Source organism: Ciconia boyciana, chromosome 7, assembly GCF_034638445.1.
Source record: "Ciconia boyciana chromosome 7, ASM3463844v1, whole genome shotgun sequence".
Taxonomy (NCBI): domain Eukaryota; kingdom Metazoa; phylum Chordata; class Aves; order Ciconiiformes; family Ciconiidae; genus Ciconia; species Ciconia boyciana.
Genome location: NC_132940.1, coordinates 46,859,824 through 46,879,051, shown reverse-complemented (window position 1 = coordinate 46,879,051; position 19,228 = coordinate 46,859,824). Strand labels below are relative to the sequence as shown.

The 19,228-nt window shown below is 38.7% G+C and overlaps 1 protein-coding gene across 1 annotated transcript in view; it reads left to right on the top strand.

The window, feature by feature from the left end:
- The first annotated feature begins 764 nt into the window (after nucleotides 1-764).
- Nucleotides 765-19,228, top strand: part of FARSB (phenylalanyl-tRNA synthetase subunit beta) — a 41,449-nt gene continuing 22,985 nt past the window's right edge. Inside the window, exons 1-15 of the mRNA XM_072867775.1 lie at nucleotides 765-871; nucleotides 2,143-2,198; nucleotides 3,367-3,521; nucleotides 4,060-4,132; nucleotides 4,609-4,724; nucleotides 5,176-5,326; nucleotides 6,569-6,677; nucleotides 9,073-9,143; nucleotides 10,490-10,551; nucleotides 10,638-10,689; nucleotides 12,363-12,424; nucleotides 12,856-13,063; nucleotides 13,489-13,569; nucleotides 16,537-16,629; nucleotides 18,769-18,886. Coding sequence (XP_072723876.1) covers nucleotides 814-871; nucleotides 2,143-2,198; nucleotides 3,367-3,521; nucleotides 4,060-4,132; nucleotides 4,609-4,724; nucleotides 5,176-5,326; nucleotides 6,569-6,677; nucleotides 9,073-9,143; nucleotides 10,490-10,551; nucleotides 10,638-10,689; nucleotides 12,363-12,424; nucleotides 12,856-13,063; nucleotides 13,489-13,569; nucleotides 16,537-16,629; nucleotides 18,769-18,886 — 1,465 coding nt within the window. The 5' untranslated portion in view covers nucleotides 765-813. The remainder of the gene's footprint in view (nucleotides 872-2,142; nucleotides 2,199-3,366; nucleotides 3,522-4,059; nucleotides 4,133-4,608; nucleotides 4,725-5,175; nucleotides 5,327-6,568; nucleotides 6,678-9,072; nucleotides 9,144-10,489; nucleotides 10,552-10,637; nucleotides 10,690-12,362; nucleotides 12,425-12,855; nucleotides 13,064-13,488; nucleotides 13,570-16,536; nucleotides 16,630-18,768; nucleotides 18,887-19,228) is intronic.

The following is a 19,228-nucleotide window of genomic DNA, read 5'->3' as shown; positions in this document are numbered from 1 at the left end:
GCGAGCCTCGAGTCTGAGGAGCCGAGTTGTGCGGCGGGAACTTTTCTCAGAGGGAAGCACTAGAGCTACGCTGGGGAGTTTTGGCGGGTTTTCTCCCCTCAGAGCGGCCGGTGCCATTCCTGCCTTATCCCCAGCCCGCCCCTCCCCCCCCCCCCCGGTATATCCTCGCGCTTAAGACTCTTATAATTAAAGAGCTTATAGAAGTTGACCAAGAACTTTAAATTCCTGTGGTATTTGGGTTTAACTCTTTCGTGTCTAATTAAACTAGCACATGCACAACCTCCTTCCACCCTCGGCACTTAACCCGGAGTGTCAGTGACAGGTACTGTCAAAAATCCAGTATGGGGAAAAAAAAAAACCCACACCCCAAAACTTGCAAAAGCGCTGTCCCAGCTGCACCCATTTCTCCCGTCGGGACAGCGGAAACGCCGCAGCTCGCCGCCCACCGCGGGCTGGTGCCGCGGCCGGGCGGCCCCTCACGCCGCTTACACCAGCCGCCTCACGCCAAAGGACGCCGCTGACAGGGCGCGGGGGCTCCCGGCCAACGGGCTGATTCACCGCCGTAGCTGCCCGCGGCGCTGCCGGTGCTCGGCGCGCTGCCCGCCTCCTCCCTGGGCGCAGGAGACGGGCGGACCCGCTCCACGGGCGCCCGGCCGGGCTGCCTTCGCACCGTCGCGCCACGGAGCGAAGGGAGCGGCGGGCGCGGGCCGCAGGAATGGCGGGCCGCCGTCAGGCAGCCCGGCAGGAGGCGCGGTGCGGCGGGGGCCTGGCGCGCGGTCGCGCAGGCGCGTTGCGGGCAAGCCGGGTGCCGCCATGCCGACTGTCAGCGTGAAGCGGGACCTGCTCTTCCAGGCGCTGGGCAGGACCTACAGTGAGTGGCGCGGGCGGGCCGGAGGCTGCGCGGGGCTGCGGGTCGCCTCACGCCGCCTTCCCGGGCGCCGGGCCGGGGAGGGCCGTGCCCGCGCCTCGCGGGGTGCCGGGCGGCGGCTGAGACGGCGTGGCGCAGCCGCCCGCACCGCCTCCTGGCTGAAGCGCCCCGGGAATCCTCCGGTTGAGCTTCACGAGGCGTCCGCAGCCCTGCCGGGCGGCTCCCTCCGGTCAACGCGGGCGCTGGGTTGCGATCGGCCGCGGCGCCTTGCGCCGGCTGCTCGCCCCGGCCTGGGCAAACCCCTGTCGGGCGGCGGAGGTGGGGCAGTCCAGCCGTCCACCGACAGCACCGCTTCGCTCGTTGCTTATTCCTTGTCCATGGAGCTGAACTAACCCTCGGGGGGAAGCCCAGGCTTCAGACCAACAGTGGTGTCTGTATCAGCGGTGCTCCCCTGCCCTCTGCTCTTCACAAGCCCACAGCATGCCAGACAAAGCCATATATTCTCCCTGGACCTTTCAGCCTTTTGCCCGGATACATGCTGTTTGAGTCCAAGTCACTCAGGAAATCAGAACCGTGCATTTCCAAATCGCGGTTTCTGGTTGGAGTTTCTGTTTTAGGAACTGGTTAAATCAAAAACGAGAGGGAAGAGGTGGGAGCAGGCAAAGCAAACAATACCATGCTTTCACTCAGTCCTTCTTCCCTGTCTTTTTAGAAATGTGACTTAAGAACTGTTTGTTTGGCTGAAAGAGCGTTTAGGGACATGCAGGACTTTAACTAGCCCACACTGGAGTTGGTAGGCTCTTAAGACACATGGGTGCAAATCTCCATTTCCAGCTCAGGGTTGTGTTACTCGCACGTCGTAACGCAGTTGATGCAACCTCTATATGACAAGCTGACTGATTAAAAAAGTTGGCAGAATCTTTTATAGCAGCTTCTGTTGGCAGAAGCCATCCAATTACTCCCTCCTGTTTGCATTATCTGTTCAGGCCAGAGTTACTCTGACAAACTTGGCTGAGGAGCTGGTAGTGACGTTAGGCTCTGAGACTTAGAAGCCCTTGCTGTGACTGTAAGAATAATGTGTCAATAAATGCAATATGTACTAAAGAAACTGCTACTCAGATGCAAATATAAGCAAAATTATTTAAATTACTTTTACCCTTTTTTTCAAAATAGCATTTGTTATCTTGTTTGAAAACATTCAAAACAAACACAAAAAATGACTTTAAAAGTCTGAGGTCTGCTCATTAACCAAAATTCACCTTCTTTCTTCACAGCTGATGAAGAATTTGATGAGCTTTGCTTTGAGTTTGGTTTGGAGCTTGATGAAATTGTAAGTAACATTTTTATTTGTTGCTTTTTCAGTAGACGTAATGTACTGACAGCATTTATATTTGGTAAGAGTTTGTACTGCATTATTTCCAGCATGTTCCCTGCTACAGTGTTGGCCGATGCCCTCTAGCATGTACCAAGAAAATGTCTAGGCAAGGTTTGGAGGATAGCATGCCCCAGGTATCCTCAAAAAGCAGTGTGGACAAGACTTGAAGGTCCTCTTGACTTATACAAACTTTTCAGCAGTACTGCAGCAGGCTTTTCATCCTGAAACATCCTCATACATCTCCATAGCACAGGGCAGAACATGTAACGTATACCTTTTGGTTCTTGTTTTAAAATACTGTTGTAATAGACTGTATTAACACAGGTGTTTTGAATCTGAAAAGAAAACCAGACATGCAAAAATTACCATATTGGAAGCAAGAGAGACCAAGATGGCATATTGCTATACTTCATGGAGGTTGGCAGTCTGTGCCACTTAGTCTTCAGTCTCTGGCCCCATTTTATTTAGCAGCATAAATATGGCCACAGGGCAGGTACTGAAGATATTTTACAATATATGTTTGGCTTTGTTTTGTATGCGTTCTTCTGTGCAATATCCACAAAAATGTATTTGTCCTGGACATTGTTACCTAAGTTGTAACTAATTTATATTTAAAGTTTTGATTTAGATACTGTACTTGTGAAAATTTGCTGGCCCTGTTAACTGTGTCCATGTAAATCTTGTTCAAGTAGACATGTTTTGGTTTTGCTTTTTAATTTGAATTAATTGATCTTTTAATGATGTTTATCAAAAGACATCTGAACATCATATGTTATGCTTTATTTCAGAATAGACTTGATATGACAAGTCATTTGCCAATCTATTGCCAAAAATAAGGTCTCAATTCTCTAGTGGGATCTGCTAGCCTGGAGACTCTTGCTCCTATAATCTCTTTTTGTAAATTCAAACTAATAATGAATTCTTCTTTTGGTATACTGCATTACAATCTCTGAATCTGAGAAAGATTTAAATTTTACGTCATTTCTGGTATTAGGTGTGTCCATTTGCTGTATAAATCCAAGTTAAACCTTTAAACAATTTTTCCTATTATATTACCTCACTATCATACTCCAGTCAATGTTAAGATATTTCAGGTTAAAAAGACATTTTTGCTTAATTTCAGACATCTGAGAAAGACATTATAAGTAAAGAAAAAGGTGAAGAAAAGGCAAAGGGTGCATCTGATACCATTCTCTATAAAATTGATGTTCCTGCCAACCGTTATGATCTTCTTTGCCTTGAAGGGTTGGTCCGAGGACTGCAGGTCTTTAAAGAAAGGTAATGCAGAGTTGTGAGATTTTTGTGTGGTTTGTTAGTTGTTTAAATACGAGTCCATTTCAGGTCAGTAAACACACTTGCCACTTGCTTGGATTTTGAGTACGATCTCGTGTAGATCAGATTCATCAGATGTTCCTCTGGAGAGGATTTATTGTATATTTTTGAAAGACTAGACTAGAATGTTACTAGGTTTTGGATCTGTTCTAAAAATTTTTCGACTGCTGTTCCATTTGAGACTTACCCTCTGTAAAGAACCCTGCAGAGCAACTTCCTTGTGATCGTCTGTAATAAACACCAAAACAAATAATTTATTTCACTTTTCTGCTGTGACTTTATCATCTTGAGTCCTTCCTTTCTAGTTCAGTAATCTGTTTACCATCCCATAGAAAACAAGTTTTAAACAGTTAGCTAGTTTACATGCCAAGAAATGTTACTAAGAAAGTTTTCTACATATAATTGTTGCTACATTTCTAGCGTTTCCTGCATTTGGGGAACTTTCTTTCTTTCGGTTACAGACTTATTTCTGGTTTTATTCTAGGATAAATCTCCCTAGGTATGAAAAGATAATACCAGCTCAGGGTGAAGGTCAGAGGCTGATTATCACTGAAGAGGTAAAAATGTTTACTGCACCTTTGTAAATTTATTGAGAGTTTCTGAACCAGCAAGATAGGTATCAGTACCAGTTTTATAACAGCAGTGAGACTGGAAATCTTATTTGCAGAACAAGAGCTAAAGAAATTGAAATATCTCTACTCATTGTGATTTATTTTTAGGGAGTGGGAGGAACAATAGACAAATTATTTCCGGTGAATCTAGTAGCAATGAAATCAAAGTTTCAGATGCTCGCATTGCATTGACCTTCTGGGCCATTACACAGTATATTGGAAACGTCCTTGTCTCTACCAGACGTGGAGTGGGTTTGTTTGGTTTTTTCCTCCCTTTGGGATTCCGATGTCTTCCCATGAATTTTCCTTTTGATTACTACTTTACAAAAGAGGATTTTGTGAAGAAAAGTGCACATTTAATCAGTTTTAGTTTTGTATATTCTGTGTACTTGAAATTTATATGTTGCTGTTGTAAATTGCAGACTGTCCAAGTCCGTCCTCATGCTGTAGCTGCAGTCCTTCGTAATATAACTTTTACCAAGGAACGTTATGATAGTTTCATTGACCTCCAAGAAAAACTACACCAAAATATTTGCAGGTTAGTGCTTAAATTTAAAGTAGTGTATAGTGTCTGTGTGTATGATTTTATCACGTTAAGACTGCACATCCCTATTGCAGAGAGGCATTATATTTGTATTTATACTAAGGAAAATCTTTTATAGCAGCTCTCTTGATCCTTCTCATTTCCTTGTCTGTTTCTGCCTGCTCTCAATATTTTTCAACATAAATAGCTGTTACAGCTCATACAACAGTTGAGAAAGAAGCTTTTTGCAACAGTCCTATTGGATTTGCCTTTGACTGTTAGATGTGTTGTTAACATTCGTTAAAATGTTATTTGTGAAAATAATTTCTAGGCCTCTCAAAATTGCCCTTCTACTTTTTTAGTAAGTTCTATGAATGCATAGGAGTATAGAGCATCATGAGATATTATCTCAAAGGAACTCCAGGTATTACTAGCAAAATTATTATTTTGCCTTCTTTCTTTCTAGGAGAAGAGCGTTAGTAGCAATAGGTACCCATGACTTGGACACCATCTTTGGTCCATTTACTTTTACAGCTAAAGCACCTTCTGAAATTAAATTTAAGCCCTTGAATCAATCCCGGGAGTACACAGCTTCACAAATTATGGATCTGTATAGGGTAAGTGGGATTTTTCAGACTTTTTGCACTAAGTGCAGGAAGGTAAATTTCCAAGGCTTAACGTCTTTCATATCCTTGTTATTAAGAGTTTTTCTTACAAATAAAACACAGTTCTCTTCTGTAGCTTCAGCCAGTGAACATTCCACATTTTGTTTATTCATGAGAAAAGCATGGTAATACTTTATTTTTATTGTCCATGGAAGATACATCATGGGGTTTTGTGGCTAAGCATAACTCTTAGAATAGTGGGTTTGATACTAACTCTCTGATATATCGACACAAAGACTGCTTTTCATGATGCTCTTAATAATACTGTAAAAGGGTTGTATATTTATCTATCTACACTGGTAAGATACTCAGTGTACAAAGCTGAGAAAAGCTTGGGGTAAATAATACCAGATTTTTTAAATGTTACTTTAATTTGGCCAATTTACTTGGGGAAGATGTTGAATTATCTACCCAACTACTTATTAGGCAAGTATAGCTGTGTAAAAGGTTCAAGTTAAGTCTGGCACTGCTCTTGGCCCAGCATCCTGTTGAAACCAGGTAAATGGTAGGAAAAGATGCTATCAGGTCTAATTTTACGATGTTTATGTGGGCCACTTTAAATGTCAGCATTTGAAAATGGTACTATTATCACCGTCATTACAATATACAGCCCTCTTGGAGCACAGGTACTGGTCATAGAGATAAATAAATTCTCAAAGATCTCTGACTAAAGATGAGTAAGAGAGCTAGGATACAAGGGGTATCAGAGAGGCTAAAAGTAAATGATGTTTTTGGTACAGCATATACCTATGTCATTGGCACAGGTATAAATTTTGGATCAAATTTAAGCATAAATGTGTCAGTATTCAATTTATAGCTAAAAGTATTGTAGTGCTAATTTCTATCACTGTAGAAAGTTCCTATAAACTAAGGATATGTGCCCATGGGTTTGGCAATTAAAGGTCTGCTGTGGTGAACAAGGGTATTGTTTGGACAGCACAGCCTATGCATCTTTGAGAGAATCCTTAAAGAAATAATTTTTAACACTTCTGGAGAAAACAAAAAATCCCGTTCTCTCATTTCAAAGTTTTCCTGCTTCTGAGAGCAAACAGCTTTTGCTGGTGAAGTACCTAGCCCTAAGCCCAATCCTTCCCTTTTTCAAAATTCCCATTAATCTCTCAGCAAAGGATTGTGACACTGTGGAAGTTCACAAGTGAGCTCATGTGAAATTTAGGTTGTGCTTTGTTTCTCCAGACTGACAGCCACCTTCGGCACTATTTACACCTAATTGAAAACAAGCCACTTTATCCTGTCATTTATGACAGCAACGGTGTTGTTCTGTCCATGCCACCAATCATCAATGGTAAGATTACTTATGACTAGTTTATACTGTCGCTGCTATTTTGTGTGTGAGTCAGAGTGTCTAACAGAAACATTGATGTGTAATAAGGATTATTCTGTTTTCTTAAAATTGTTTCACTTATAATTTCATATAGTCTTCTTTCCTTCTTTCAGTTTAAACACAGTCAAATTTTTTCCTCCCTCTGTAGGCTGCTAGTGTTCCGCTTTTCTCATCCTCATCAAGAGGATGTAAAAGTCCCACTACAAGCCTCTGCATTTAGCTTCTCATACCCTTCTAGAACTCAAGAAAGGCTCCTTGTGACAGGAACCTTTGTTAGGAAAGCATTTTGTTGGCATACATAAACATTGTTCATCAGACATTTAGCTAAAAGAAGCGTGTAAGAAATTATTTTGTAAACTGATAACTGTAATGGTCTGCTTTGCACTCCATTTTATGTGGTCACAGTAGGGAACTTTTCACCTAGGTCTCAAGCCCAGTGTATTTATCAGCAGTGTGAACCAGTTCTTGTGGATCCTTTTGCTATCATACAAGTGATTCCAGAAGAGTTTAATGGCTTAAAAAGAATAAATTGGTCTAGACTTTTTTGCATTGTTTCTAAACATGGGTTTCCTCTGAATGCAAAAGAAACTATGGGTTATTTTTGAGAACCATGTTTACGGAAGCCAGTTAATGACATGGCAAGAATTACTCCTTTGGAAATATCCAAAGATATTTCAGTATACGTATATATTTAGGTCAAGAATCAGTAACTTTCCCTACACTGACTGATGAAATCTGCAGTGATAATCTCTTTGGATGTATTTTTCCTAATTGACCTTATCCATGTCTTAAACAGCTAACCCAAATCTTAAAAGGCAGCTCAAAGTCTGTGGCAGGGACTGGTAGGAACAACTGTTCTGAACTGAAGGTGGTGTCAACCACTGTATCTGATCCTTCTTTGTTAGACTCATTCCAACTTTGGGGTGCTCCATGTATAAGCATTGCATCTTGTTTACATTTTATCAATTAAAAAGGTTGAGTTAAATTTAATACCTGTCTCTATTTTAAAGGTCAGTATTTGAGAGAAGCTTCCAGGTTAAAGGTACTTTTTAAACAGATAATGAAATGTAAACATCTGTATTGGTTTTTTGGATTATCTACAAGCAGTTAAGTGAAAGGTTATATTTGCTTTGAAGTGAGTCCAGAAATGCTGAATACATTCCATCTGCAAAGAGGTACAGCACAGCATCAAAGGGAAGGGAATAAAAGATCCCTCAGTCTTAAGATCTTAAGTGCACCTAACTTTCAGTCTAGCTGTGACCTGATTTCTCTGGTAGGAAACTAAAACACAGAAGCTGAATGACTTGCTCAGGGTCAAACAACGGAAGCAAGAATGCCCATGTGTATCCAAGGGTTTACTTCCCTTTGCCTCCTGTGGGGTGCATCTGCATTAGTGAATGGTGCAATGAAAGGCGGGAAGGACAAAGAGGTTGGATTTGGCATGATCCCATACAATTCTAGGACTGTGTATGTCCACACCACATGGTTACCGGCAATGAAATTCATTCAAGGTGTGCACTGCACATCTATAGCTAACAGGCAATACGAGGCAGATTTCTGTAGAGATGCTCTAGGTTGCTTGTGGCTTACTAACAGAACCCCACTTTTGTAGGGAACCAACTACTGGGGGACTTTGCGTCCAGTTTGCAAGGGAGACACTTTAGGTGATGCCCCTAAGTGTATGTTCTACCTTGCTTCTTCCAGATGAGAAACAGTTTTGAGTGCATCAGTGATGTGCTTCAGTGCACACCTCATGACTCCCAGTACAGATACACAGCAAATTCATGCCTAAAAGGAACCCATACTAGGACCTGAATCACTAATGTAGACAAACCCATAGTGTATCAGCAGACAGTGTCAAGAGATCTTGGTTATTCACAGAAGCAGCTGTGGATACTCATCAGTCTAAATCACTTTTTAAAATAATTTAATTCATTCCTGTCCAAGGCTGCTTTCTTACACACATGACACACATCGAATGTAAGTATGTTACTAAAGCCAGGAGAGATGAGCTGCTCTGGAAGCGCAGAACCACTTTGCAACCAGCAGATGGCCACTATGCTGCTAGTTTGCTTTTTCAAGTGGATACTGAGATACCTGTAGATCTGTGTGTCTTTCAGTGTAAAGCATAAGCCCGTCAGCGAGTCTGGTCTGTCTTTTTCCTCTTTCTGATTCATAAATTTAAAAATAAAAAGAGCTGCTATGCTGGTAAGAACTGTGAATGTTGGTGCAGTAGACAGTGGCTTTTTAAGGTGCGGAAGATGACAATGATCTTTCTGAATTGCAAAAGGAGTCAGTGTCATTGCAAGAAAAGTAATAACATTTCTTAACATGTTTTTGTCTTCACATGTTTTAGGGCATCATACAAAAGTAAGCGTAAACACCAGAAATGTCTTTATTGAATGTACAGGCACAGATATTACAAAGGTAAATTAATCTTTCCTGCTTTTGATATGCTGTAGTATCATTGTTTTCCCTTTCGGTGACAGGGCTCCAATACGAAGACCTACAGTAGTCAGGCACTTACTTTATGGAGCCAACCTTCCATTTCAAAAGGGCAGGATAAGTTGTAGGACTATGTGGAATTCCCTCAACACAGTTTTAGGCTTGCTCTATAGACAGTGTTGTATTTTCATTGGATTTTGTTTTTATTGTGTCTAAGTGTTCAGAACATTGACACTAAGTGTTCAGTTTGTATGAGAAAGTAATTTCAGTAAATTAGGAGCTTTTTTTGTTGTTGAGCACTTTTTCTAAATCTGAAAGGCATCGAAAAGAGTAAAATTCACTGAGACTGCCTATTTTGCCAGAATACTCTTTGTAAAGAATCATTTTGTCTCCTACTTAAAATTTGGGCAGAGGGAAGGAAGACAACACTTTTTCTTCTTAGTTATCTTTTTCAAGCAGGGATGCTCTGCAAATAATTGCCAAATTGAAGTCTTTCCATATGCAAATTCTGTAACTCAAAGCTGAAGCATGAAAGCCTAGCAGTTATAATTGCCTGTTCTTGAATATAGGTTGTGCATTCATTGATAGTTTTTCTGAAGTGTGTTACTTGATGCTTAAGAGCAAAAACGTGTTTAACTTACCCTACTACACAATGATATGTTAACAACACAAATAAATTTGCACGTTGGGGAGTGGCTTCTAAGCAAACTAATAATTAACTGCTTCTTGCTACTGCTTGCCTTGATAGTAAAAATAAAAATAGTGCTGTTCTGTTTATGTGAAGGAAATTATACTGTGAGGCATCAAAAAACCACCCTTGTAGATTGAGAAGTTGATCTGAATCTCATTATTATGTTCTGTTATACTAATCTCTTAAAATATTAACTGTAAAACAAAAGATTTAGCAGATGAGGTTATTTGATAATATATTTCTAAACAATGCACAGTCCTTCAGTCCCTACAGTCTCACTTGGAACTTCAGTGAAATGACTAATTAGACTAAAGGTTGGGAAGACCGAGTTCCAACTGGTAATAAAGACCCTGTGTACATTCAGAACAGCGTTTAGCAAAGATATACAAATGCTTCAGAACCTTGAAAACCAAAGATTTCAAGTTTTTGCATAAATGTCTTTGCAGTAGAAGAAAAGTATTTTTTAAAATTCAATCTAGTATTCTAGACTGCTAGTATTTTGGTTGTTAAGTTATTAAATAGAACAGAATGAAGAGAGTGTAAGAAAATTTTTTTCCCATTTTTTGTTAAGATATTTAGTCTACTTCAACACAAGCAGATGACAGATTTCAATGTGATTATTATTTTTATTTTGTAGGCAAAAATTGTTCTTGATATTATAGTCACGATGTTTAGTGAATATTGTGAGAAGCCATTCAGGTGAGTATAAATCTCCAGTCAGAGAGACATTACATTTGGGCCATGTGTTAAAAACATTTTTACTTCTGTTTTTCTGTCTCTCTCAGTGTTGAAGCAGTAGAAGTAGTTTATCCTAATGGAAAGACCCACATCTATCCGGTAAGCATAGTGATACAATATCTCAGTATCCTTGGGGAAAGGATTTTATTTACACAAAGTTTGGTAAGAGTGACATTGTCTTCTTTTTCTGCAGAGGCAGTATATACTGGTTCTGAGGTATAGTGTAAAAGCTCAGCTTGGCACTATCTATTAGTGAGTCAGGGCCTTCTCTAGCCCCACGAAAAATAACTCCAGTACAGATGGTACTGGAGTGTAGTGGAAGCTGGAGCTCCAGCTTCCCCTTATCTAGGAAACTCATTCTGAAGCTCCCCTAATTTATGATAAGGCTAAAAATTTATGATAAGGCTAAAAAGCTCCCCTAATTTATGATAAGGCTAAAAATAAGGCTAAATGGAGTATTGGTCTCACTGACATAGCCTGATACTCCAAAAAGAAGGGTAGGGTTTAAAGTTACAAGTGGTAACCACTAATGTGGTTTAGAGTTCATGTGATACGAACTTTTTCAGGAACAAGTAGAGATTGCAATCAAAGGTCATAATCTGTGTCTAAAGCCTTTAAAACCTACGTGTTCCAAATCAGGAAAAATGAATGCAGGAAGAGGTCCTTCAGGCTTAAACCAGTGGACAACTGAAATCAGCCTCAGCATAACTTACTTATCAGATCTGGAAGCTTTAATGCCCTTCAGTTAAAATAACCTTGTAACACTGGATTTTTCAGTCTTTGACTTTATAGACTCCAACTATATAAAGGTCTATAAGGCAGGATGTTGACTTCAAGTGCAGGTTTGCCTGCATTCAGAGTCCCAGGCAGACCTCTTTGCAGTAATGGAGTCTTACTTGTTTGTTCTCTTAATAAGTACAAAGAGAGCAATTCCTCCTGTTTCCTGAAAGTAACTGAAGACAAACAGAGATCTGGTTGAGTCCATAAAATCAGATGTATCAAGCAAGTACAAACTGTTTAGAGGGAAAGAAACTTATTTTACTGAGAGTTTTTCTAGTGGTATTTTAGCTTTTTCTTTTAGCAATGTCAGCTTTAATCAACAGAGGAAAAACATAGAATCCTGAAGAGATATCCAACAAAACAGAAATCTCTGCAGTAACCAAAGTAGCTTCCCTAGATAAAACAGAGCAAAAAATCCCCAAAGTTTTAGATGCTAAGGTTTTTAAGGATTTGTATATCTAGAAGTTTAGAAACACCTAAGTAAATACATACAAAATAACTTTCTTAAATATGTTGCCAACTTTCTAAGTAAAATACCGGTAGATATTTCTGTGCCAATACGGAAATAGAAAGTTTTCTTCCCTTTTCCTCCTAAAAGTCATTTGATCTGTACTAGACCATGAGATCTCATGCGTGACCATTCACTGCTTTAGGGCTTTGAGTTAGGATGAACTGGTGACTAGAAACTTTTAGAAACTGTTACTTGCGTATATCAGAAATTATCGGAAGTTTCAATAACAGGGATTTCATGCTGCATTCAACCTTCTAGCTTAACTGAGAACAGCTTTTGCATCATGTACTATAATATGTTTTCAAGAATCCTGTTATCTTAAAATATTACGTTTAGCCTAATATTCCACACTTGTCTTCTGTGGATGTCATTTTAGTATCGTAATTAGAAGAAGCTAGATTACTAAGATGTCAAAATTGAATCCTCTTAGGTAGAAATGGCAGGCATTGTGTATGCTGAAAAGCTTTGTCTTTCTTTTTAGGAACTGGCTTACCGAAAAGAGAAGGTGAAACCTGAACTCATTAACAAGAAAATAGGAATCAGGTGTGTTATTGCAAATGAAAACATAGCTTTTACTCATAAACATTAATCATGATAAAGGTACTAGAAAACATTGATTATTGCATTGTTTTACAAATGTTTATGCTGTGTGTTGGTTTGGGTTTTTTTTAACTTACCAAAAATTCAGGGGTTATCTTGGGTAATTAGATCAACTCTGTAAGACTTCTTCCCCTGTTTTCAAGGAAAGTGAATGATTCTTTATGGCTTCACACAGCTGTTACGAAGTAAAGAAAAATGATCGTCTCAAGAGTCAGAATCTGAGCTGGTTCTGATGGAATGCTAAGTCTATGTACAGTCCATAAAGTACTTGGAGATTCTTCAGGATATAAGGCAGTGCAGAGAAACATTGATTACTCTAAAAAGCCAGTCGATATAGTGCAAGATCCATAAATTACTCTCTTGTTTTGTTTCAGTGAAACTCCATCAAGCCTTGCAAAGCTGCTGACTAGGATGTGTTTGAAGTCACACGTCATAGGGAATGGGAACAATATAGAGATTGAAATCCCTCCTACCAGAGCGGACATTATCCATGCATGTGATATCGTAGAAGATGCAGCAATAGCTTATGGTTATAACAACATTCAGATGACTATTCCGAAAACGTACACCATAGCTAATCAAGTAAGATTGCCCCTTCAAATAAACGCTCTGTTGTCAGTAAATGACTAGTGCATGCCAGAAGGGCTTTGGGGAAAACAGAACCTAGGAATTAAATATTTTGACATGCTTTGCCTTGAGAAGTATTTACCATGGATAGGATACAAAACAGATGCCCCACTGATCTGAATAAGTCCAAGACCAGTGGTTGCTGGTACTTGAAAAAAGACAGGGTTTAAGTAAGGAGCCCATATTAAATCTCTAATTGGGAGATTCATTTCCTCAGGCAAGCCTAAAGGCAGCTGGCTGACGCTTTCAAAAATTTTAAGCACACAAGCATAGTACCTCCCTAGTGAATTCACTGTAATGTAACAGGCAGAATCACCTCAGGAAAGAACAGAAAAATGTTTTTAGATGGAAGCTGAAAACTGGTTTTTGTTTCATTTTAGCTCCCCCTCAGTAAGCTCACAGAACTTCTGAGACTGGACTTGGCAGCTGCTGGATTCACTGAAGCACTCACTTTTGCCCTGGTATATTATATTGATTTCATATTTTTCTTAGTTGTGTGTTGGAACAGCGATGCAGCCAAAACTGCAGAGGATGGTCTAAGGATATGTTGCTGTATAAGTGTACCAGTATTATCCATTACTGTTTTGACAGGTGATTGTTTGCCAATGCTTTGGCATTAGTATAACATTTTATGAGTTTGTAGGTCAGAGAAATTGAATGAGTCACTGTTAATGTGGCATGTAGTTTTAAGTATAAAGGCGAAAATAGCTGCTGAAGTACTGTTTTTAGTTTAACTTGATAGGATGAAATTGTAAGACAGCAAGTCTCTCTCGAGACTTTGATCACCAGATGTGAAATTCATCATAGTTTGATAATCAGGAAAACAAACTTAAAAATTTAGTACTTTGTGGTGGATATTACTACAGTTTAGAGATTACCCTGTTTCTGTTTGTCTCTTTTTAGCATTGTCATTCGCCCATGATTCCTTGCATTAGATACCAAGCTGATATGTAGTTATTCAGTCAGCAAAGAGTTTATTTTAAGAATACCTGTGAAAAAGTTATAATGCACACTAAAGGGACACAAATTGCTCTGTAAATTTCACCACAGGTGGTTTTTGTTTGCATGGAAGAACAAATAAAAATATAATAATTGTTGTTACCACTGATTGCAGGTATTATTAATATTATTTGTTACAGCCATGCAAGTAGTCTTTCACCAAAAATAAGGACTCTGCAGCAGCATATGCCAGTCCAGTACTAACAGCTGGCATAATGTCTAATACTGAAATTTTGCAGCAGGATTGTTTTGTTGAAATAAAATGTTCAGTAGGAAACACCATCTTTGTCATGGCGACTTGCTCATACCCCTTTGCCATAGTTGTGAACTGGATCAAAGAACCTGATCTACTATTTAAAAAAAAAAAAGTTAAGTACACCCCCATGCCCTCCAAATTTATATGGTAACTGTCCATATGTGGAGGTTGGCATAGTCAGCTATTGAAAATACACTATACATTTTAGAAAATCCTTTCTGTTGCAAGATCTGCTCAAAGCCTTTGCCTTAAAGTGCAATTGGTGGACATTTTAGCATATGGGGAGCTACCATCACATATTCTATTAAAACCTCTGTGGAATTTCTCAACCTTTTCCTGAACTTAAAACTTACTAGATGGCCAGAATTGTCCATCCCTGAAAGTACACAATCTTTTAAGAGACAGTTATCTGATCACAGATTATTTTTTGATAACTTGCTCAAAGATTTTAAAATGCAGTGATGCAGGCTCCTAAAACACTTCCACGCATTTGAAAAGTTCAGATATTGCAACCAAAGTTGGTAATCCAAATGGATTGAATAAAATTTTAACACCTTCAGATTTCATGGAGCTTCAAAAGCAAAATTTGGACTAATTCTAAAGTCTGAAAAATACATTCCAGTTTTAATATTTTGTTATTAACTCATTTAAGTAACCAGGACAATAACTAGTATTACTTCCTGCAGTGCTAGTATGTGACAAAGATATTCAGACTACCCGTGGTAGTACCATGTTGGGGAAATAATATGTATAACATGGTCAAGCTTTTATAGATTTTCCTTATTCATTAATAAATATAATGCCATTTTTTCAGCACTGAATAGGTAATATGCTTAAAAACACTGAATATATTACATCACTACAACTGAGGACCTTTATGAACTGCAACAGCAGAATTTTGTAAGATCACACAGTGCATCATGTTATCACATTACATATTTGTATTTCTGCTGTGGCATGATGAAACCCAGTCTGCTGTGTCACCAACACTTTATTAAAACACCAGTGTGAGGCCTATGACTATGACAAATATCATTTATGCTACAACATCCTGTAGCCCAGTGTTATATGACAAACACTGCTTATGTATTTGTGCATACAATCTGTTTCTTGGTTTGAGTCCCAAATTATACTTGTACGCAATAACATCTCTTTCTTTGAGGAGCTCCAGTTTAGCCACAATGCATTTAGTTAAATCACAGTAATATACCATAGTTTAGATACACATCTGAAAACTGTTTAACACAGTTTTCTCCTCCTAAGGTCAGCATTCATTTAAGATTTTATTTTTTTGTATTCAATAATCCACTTTTTCAGATGGTATCATCTGCTCATTTTCCTCACGTTTGGTCTATCAACACACTTTTCGGAGTGCTGCCAGTGTAAAGAGAACACTTCTGGGAGACTGCAGTATACTAGCAAATCCTCAATTACATGCCTAGTCTGCTATTGGTTTCTTTAATACATTAATAAAGCTATAAATTCTGGAACTCTGTAGTGTGGATCTTATCAGTAGCATCTGTTGCTGTATGTGCACAGACATCATCTGAGCCTGATAAAGTGCATGTGTGTTGCTTTACTGACAAGCTTAAAAATACACCTTGAGAATAAGGGCTTTAAAAATACTCCAACTCAAAAAAATGAAAACAACAACAATGAACTAAGAATCCTATGCAGCTATGAAAATTGAAGGCTTGGCCATATGACCCATTTTTTCATAGATGGTACTTTACTTTCTATAAGGAGCCCCCAAGGGATTGTTTTCTTTGTGAGAAAGTTCGGGTACCATTCCCTTCACAAGTGCTGCTATTTTCAGAATAAAATACTTTACCCATTGCTAGTCAGGGGGCAGAATCTGAGGCTCTGTTTTTAAAACAGATGACAGCAATCCATGACAGAAGCCTAAATAAACACTTGCCTTTTGTTGTTGTTGTTAAATTAGCTTTATTTTGGTTAGTAATTAACATTTGTAGATAAACCAGTTTGCCTACTTAGACTTAAGACTGGGGCTTAATTTTTATTATGAGTGGATGTTGTACATGAGAGCATATACTATGGGGCCTCAGAGCAAGTGCTACAATTGCATTGTTCATTCTTGATATCAAATTTCATCATTGGCTTACTGTCTGTTTTAACTACTTGACCTTGGTGGTTTTTTGTCTCTTCCTCTCAGTGTTCTCAAGAAGACATTGCAGATAAACTTGGCATGGATATCTCTGCAACAAAAGCAGTGCGCATAGCAAACCCCAAAACTGCAGAATTTCAGGTGAGGTAATTCAGGTCAAATTTTGAGAGCAACATTGTCACAGATTCTATATTTAAAGAGGAAAGAAAGGAACCAACAGGAAATAAAATTTATAAACTATAGAGCTACTTTTCCTGCATTAAAGAGGATGTGCATATTTATGTGCTAAACTTGCTAGCAGTCATTTTCTGTTACTCCTTCAGTGAGAAATACCTTATTCGGTGTGAAGTACTATTAGCTTTTCAATAAAGTAAAATGCCACGCTCTGTATGACATCATGTGGCAAAATTGAGCTATCTTATTACAGAAAATTCCAGATGATTGACCAACTCCCGCATTTAGAAAAGCCATTCAGTATAAATGGAACTGCTAGGCCTGGCAATCTCTAAACTTCCTGAGCTCTGGATAGGAAATGTTTTTTTAAAAATTATTAACCATTATGACTCTTTTTTTTAAATTCTCTATTGCTCTAAGTATTTTAATACCCATATCTAGATCATTTGATCTTTGCTAGAGCAGAGAGTGAGAGCTTAAGTACAGTATTCTCAACAATTCTGTAAATACCTAAAAGTGTACCCATAGTTTTTGTATTTCTTTTAGAGAGTGTTTTTTTAAAAAGATGCTTTCTTTAGTTTACAGGGAAGGTAAATTTAGAGGCTTTTTTTTGTTTCTAACTAAGAAATACAAAGGTAAACACTCTTTAGAAAGGTTTAGAACAGTTTCAGCAGTCTGTGGGTATTAATGTTTTGTGATTTGTGGTGTTTTTTTCCTCAAGATCTTCTTCAGTAAGCCTGATTTCTCTGAGCGTCTAAAATACCTTTCTAGATCTTATCTCTAATACTAAAAACAGTCTTCTGCTGTCCTGAGATTCAGGAACAGAATTTTTGGGTACCTTCGTGTATTTTCTATTCTATTTGGTACCACAAATAAGCAGTCATGCAAGACACTGTTGTAACCTATTTAGACTATTATCACCTGTTTATATATATCATTTGGTATGGTGATTACAACTGAGCAATATAGAATGTACCACAAACAAACAATACTGAGTGTGAACAAAAAGAGAAAAAGTGGCAGCCCCTCTAGCCAGGTACACTTTCAGATTCCTATTCTTCAATGACTGCAGGCCTTTGCAGTAGCAATGCTTCTAAGCAGTTATATTACTGGCTGAATATTCCTTGTGGCTAAAATAGCCTCAATCTTTTAAAATCTGTAGGCCTCCCTGAAAATTGGGAAGGATTACTCTTTGTGATGCACTATAAACTTTCAGCTTCAGATGTTAACTGTGATCGGATTCTCAGGACAGCTTTTCCCTCATCCCCTATCTGCCAGCAAGACAAGGGCAGGATGATGCCAGGGACCCTCTTCCAGCTGATAGTGCAGCTGGAACTCTTCATTGGTTAGGAAAAGTAGGATAAATAGACAGAAATGCTGCATGCCAAATGATAAGTAACTATGGCTGAGCACGTGGTAACTTTTTACCTGCAGTCAAGCAGCACACAGTCACTCCCATGTCTTATCCATTAGATTTTTTGAATCCGACTCTTCCAGTTTGAAAACAAAACCAAAAAAAAGCTGCACTTCTAAGGAAGTATTTGAATGGAGAACACAGCAAATATGTGTGAATGTAAGAACACTAATATGATTTGCATCCTGCCTTTGTTTTCTGTGTATTTCAGGTTGTCCACAACTGCAATCTGAATATATCAATTTCTGTTGCTTAGGTTCTGCCTATATCATTGATTGATGTCAGGAGGTATCAAGATAATATTTCAGATAGCATTTAATATTTCCAAAATAACACTTAGTATTTACCTTTTGCATGTGAGATTAAATTTATGGGAATATTTTTGCACTTCTTTCTGTATTGTTTGTTTTTCTACCCTGCGCTGCAGCTCAAGCATCTGTGAAATGATACCTATTCTTAAGCTCACATGTATGCTCTTTCAGAAAAGGCAGCATAAAGAACGTGCAGAGAATGTACATTTTCAGGTTTAATAACTCTAAATCAAAGATGCTCAAACATAAGAGATTAGTGCTGTATTTGCATCTGACTACTTTTAAACTCTTGTTACAAGTGACCAAAACAAAAATTGAAGAAACCTAACATTAGCTATTTTGGAAGGTATTTCAGTTGCAGCAACCATGTTTGTCCTGCAGGTGGCACGTACAACCCTCCTTCCTGGGCTGCTGAAAACTATTTCGGCTAACCGAAAGATGCCCTTGCCTCTCAAACTCTTTGAGATTTCTGATATTGTAGTAAAAGATCCTAATACAGGTAAGAGAAGAGTCCTCAAAATCTTTGATAATGGAAATATATGTTTACATACTAAATGGTAATAGTAAGTAAATCTGTATTTCTTTAGAAATATAATAATCACTACATACTACATTCTGGTTTTTAACAGAGTTAAAAGATCGGCATAACAGGCTAGATTTTAGAGTGGCTAGAGATATGATTCTCAGAAGTGCAAGCGGGTACCCTGTAAATATTTTTAGGCATCAAAATATCCATTAAAATCTGACAAGAATACTGCAAGACTCCATGGATAAATGCAAGACAATTTTTCACCAAAAAAGAACCTGCTCCAAATTGCTTAAGTTGATGCACCCATTTTTA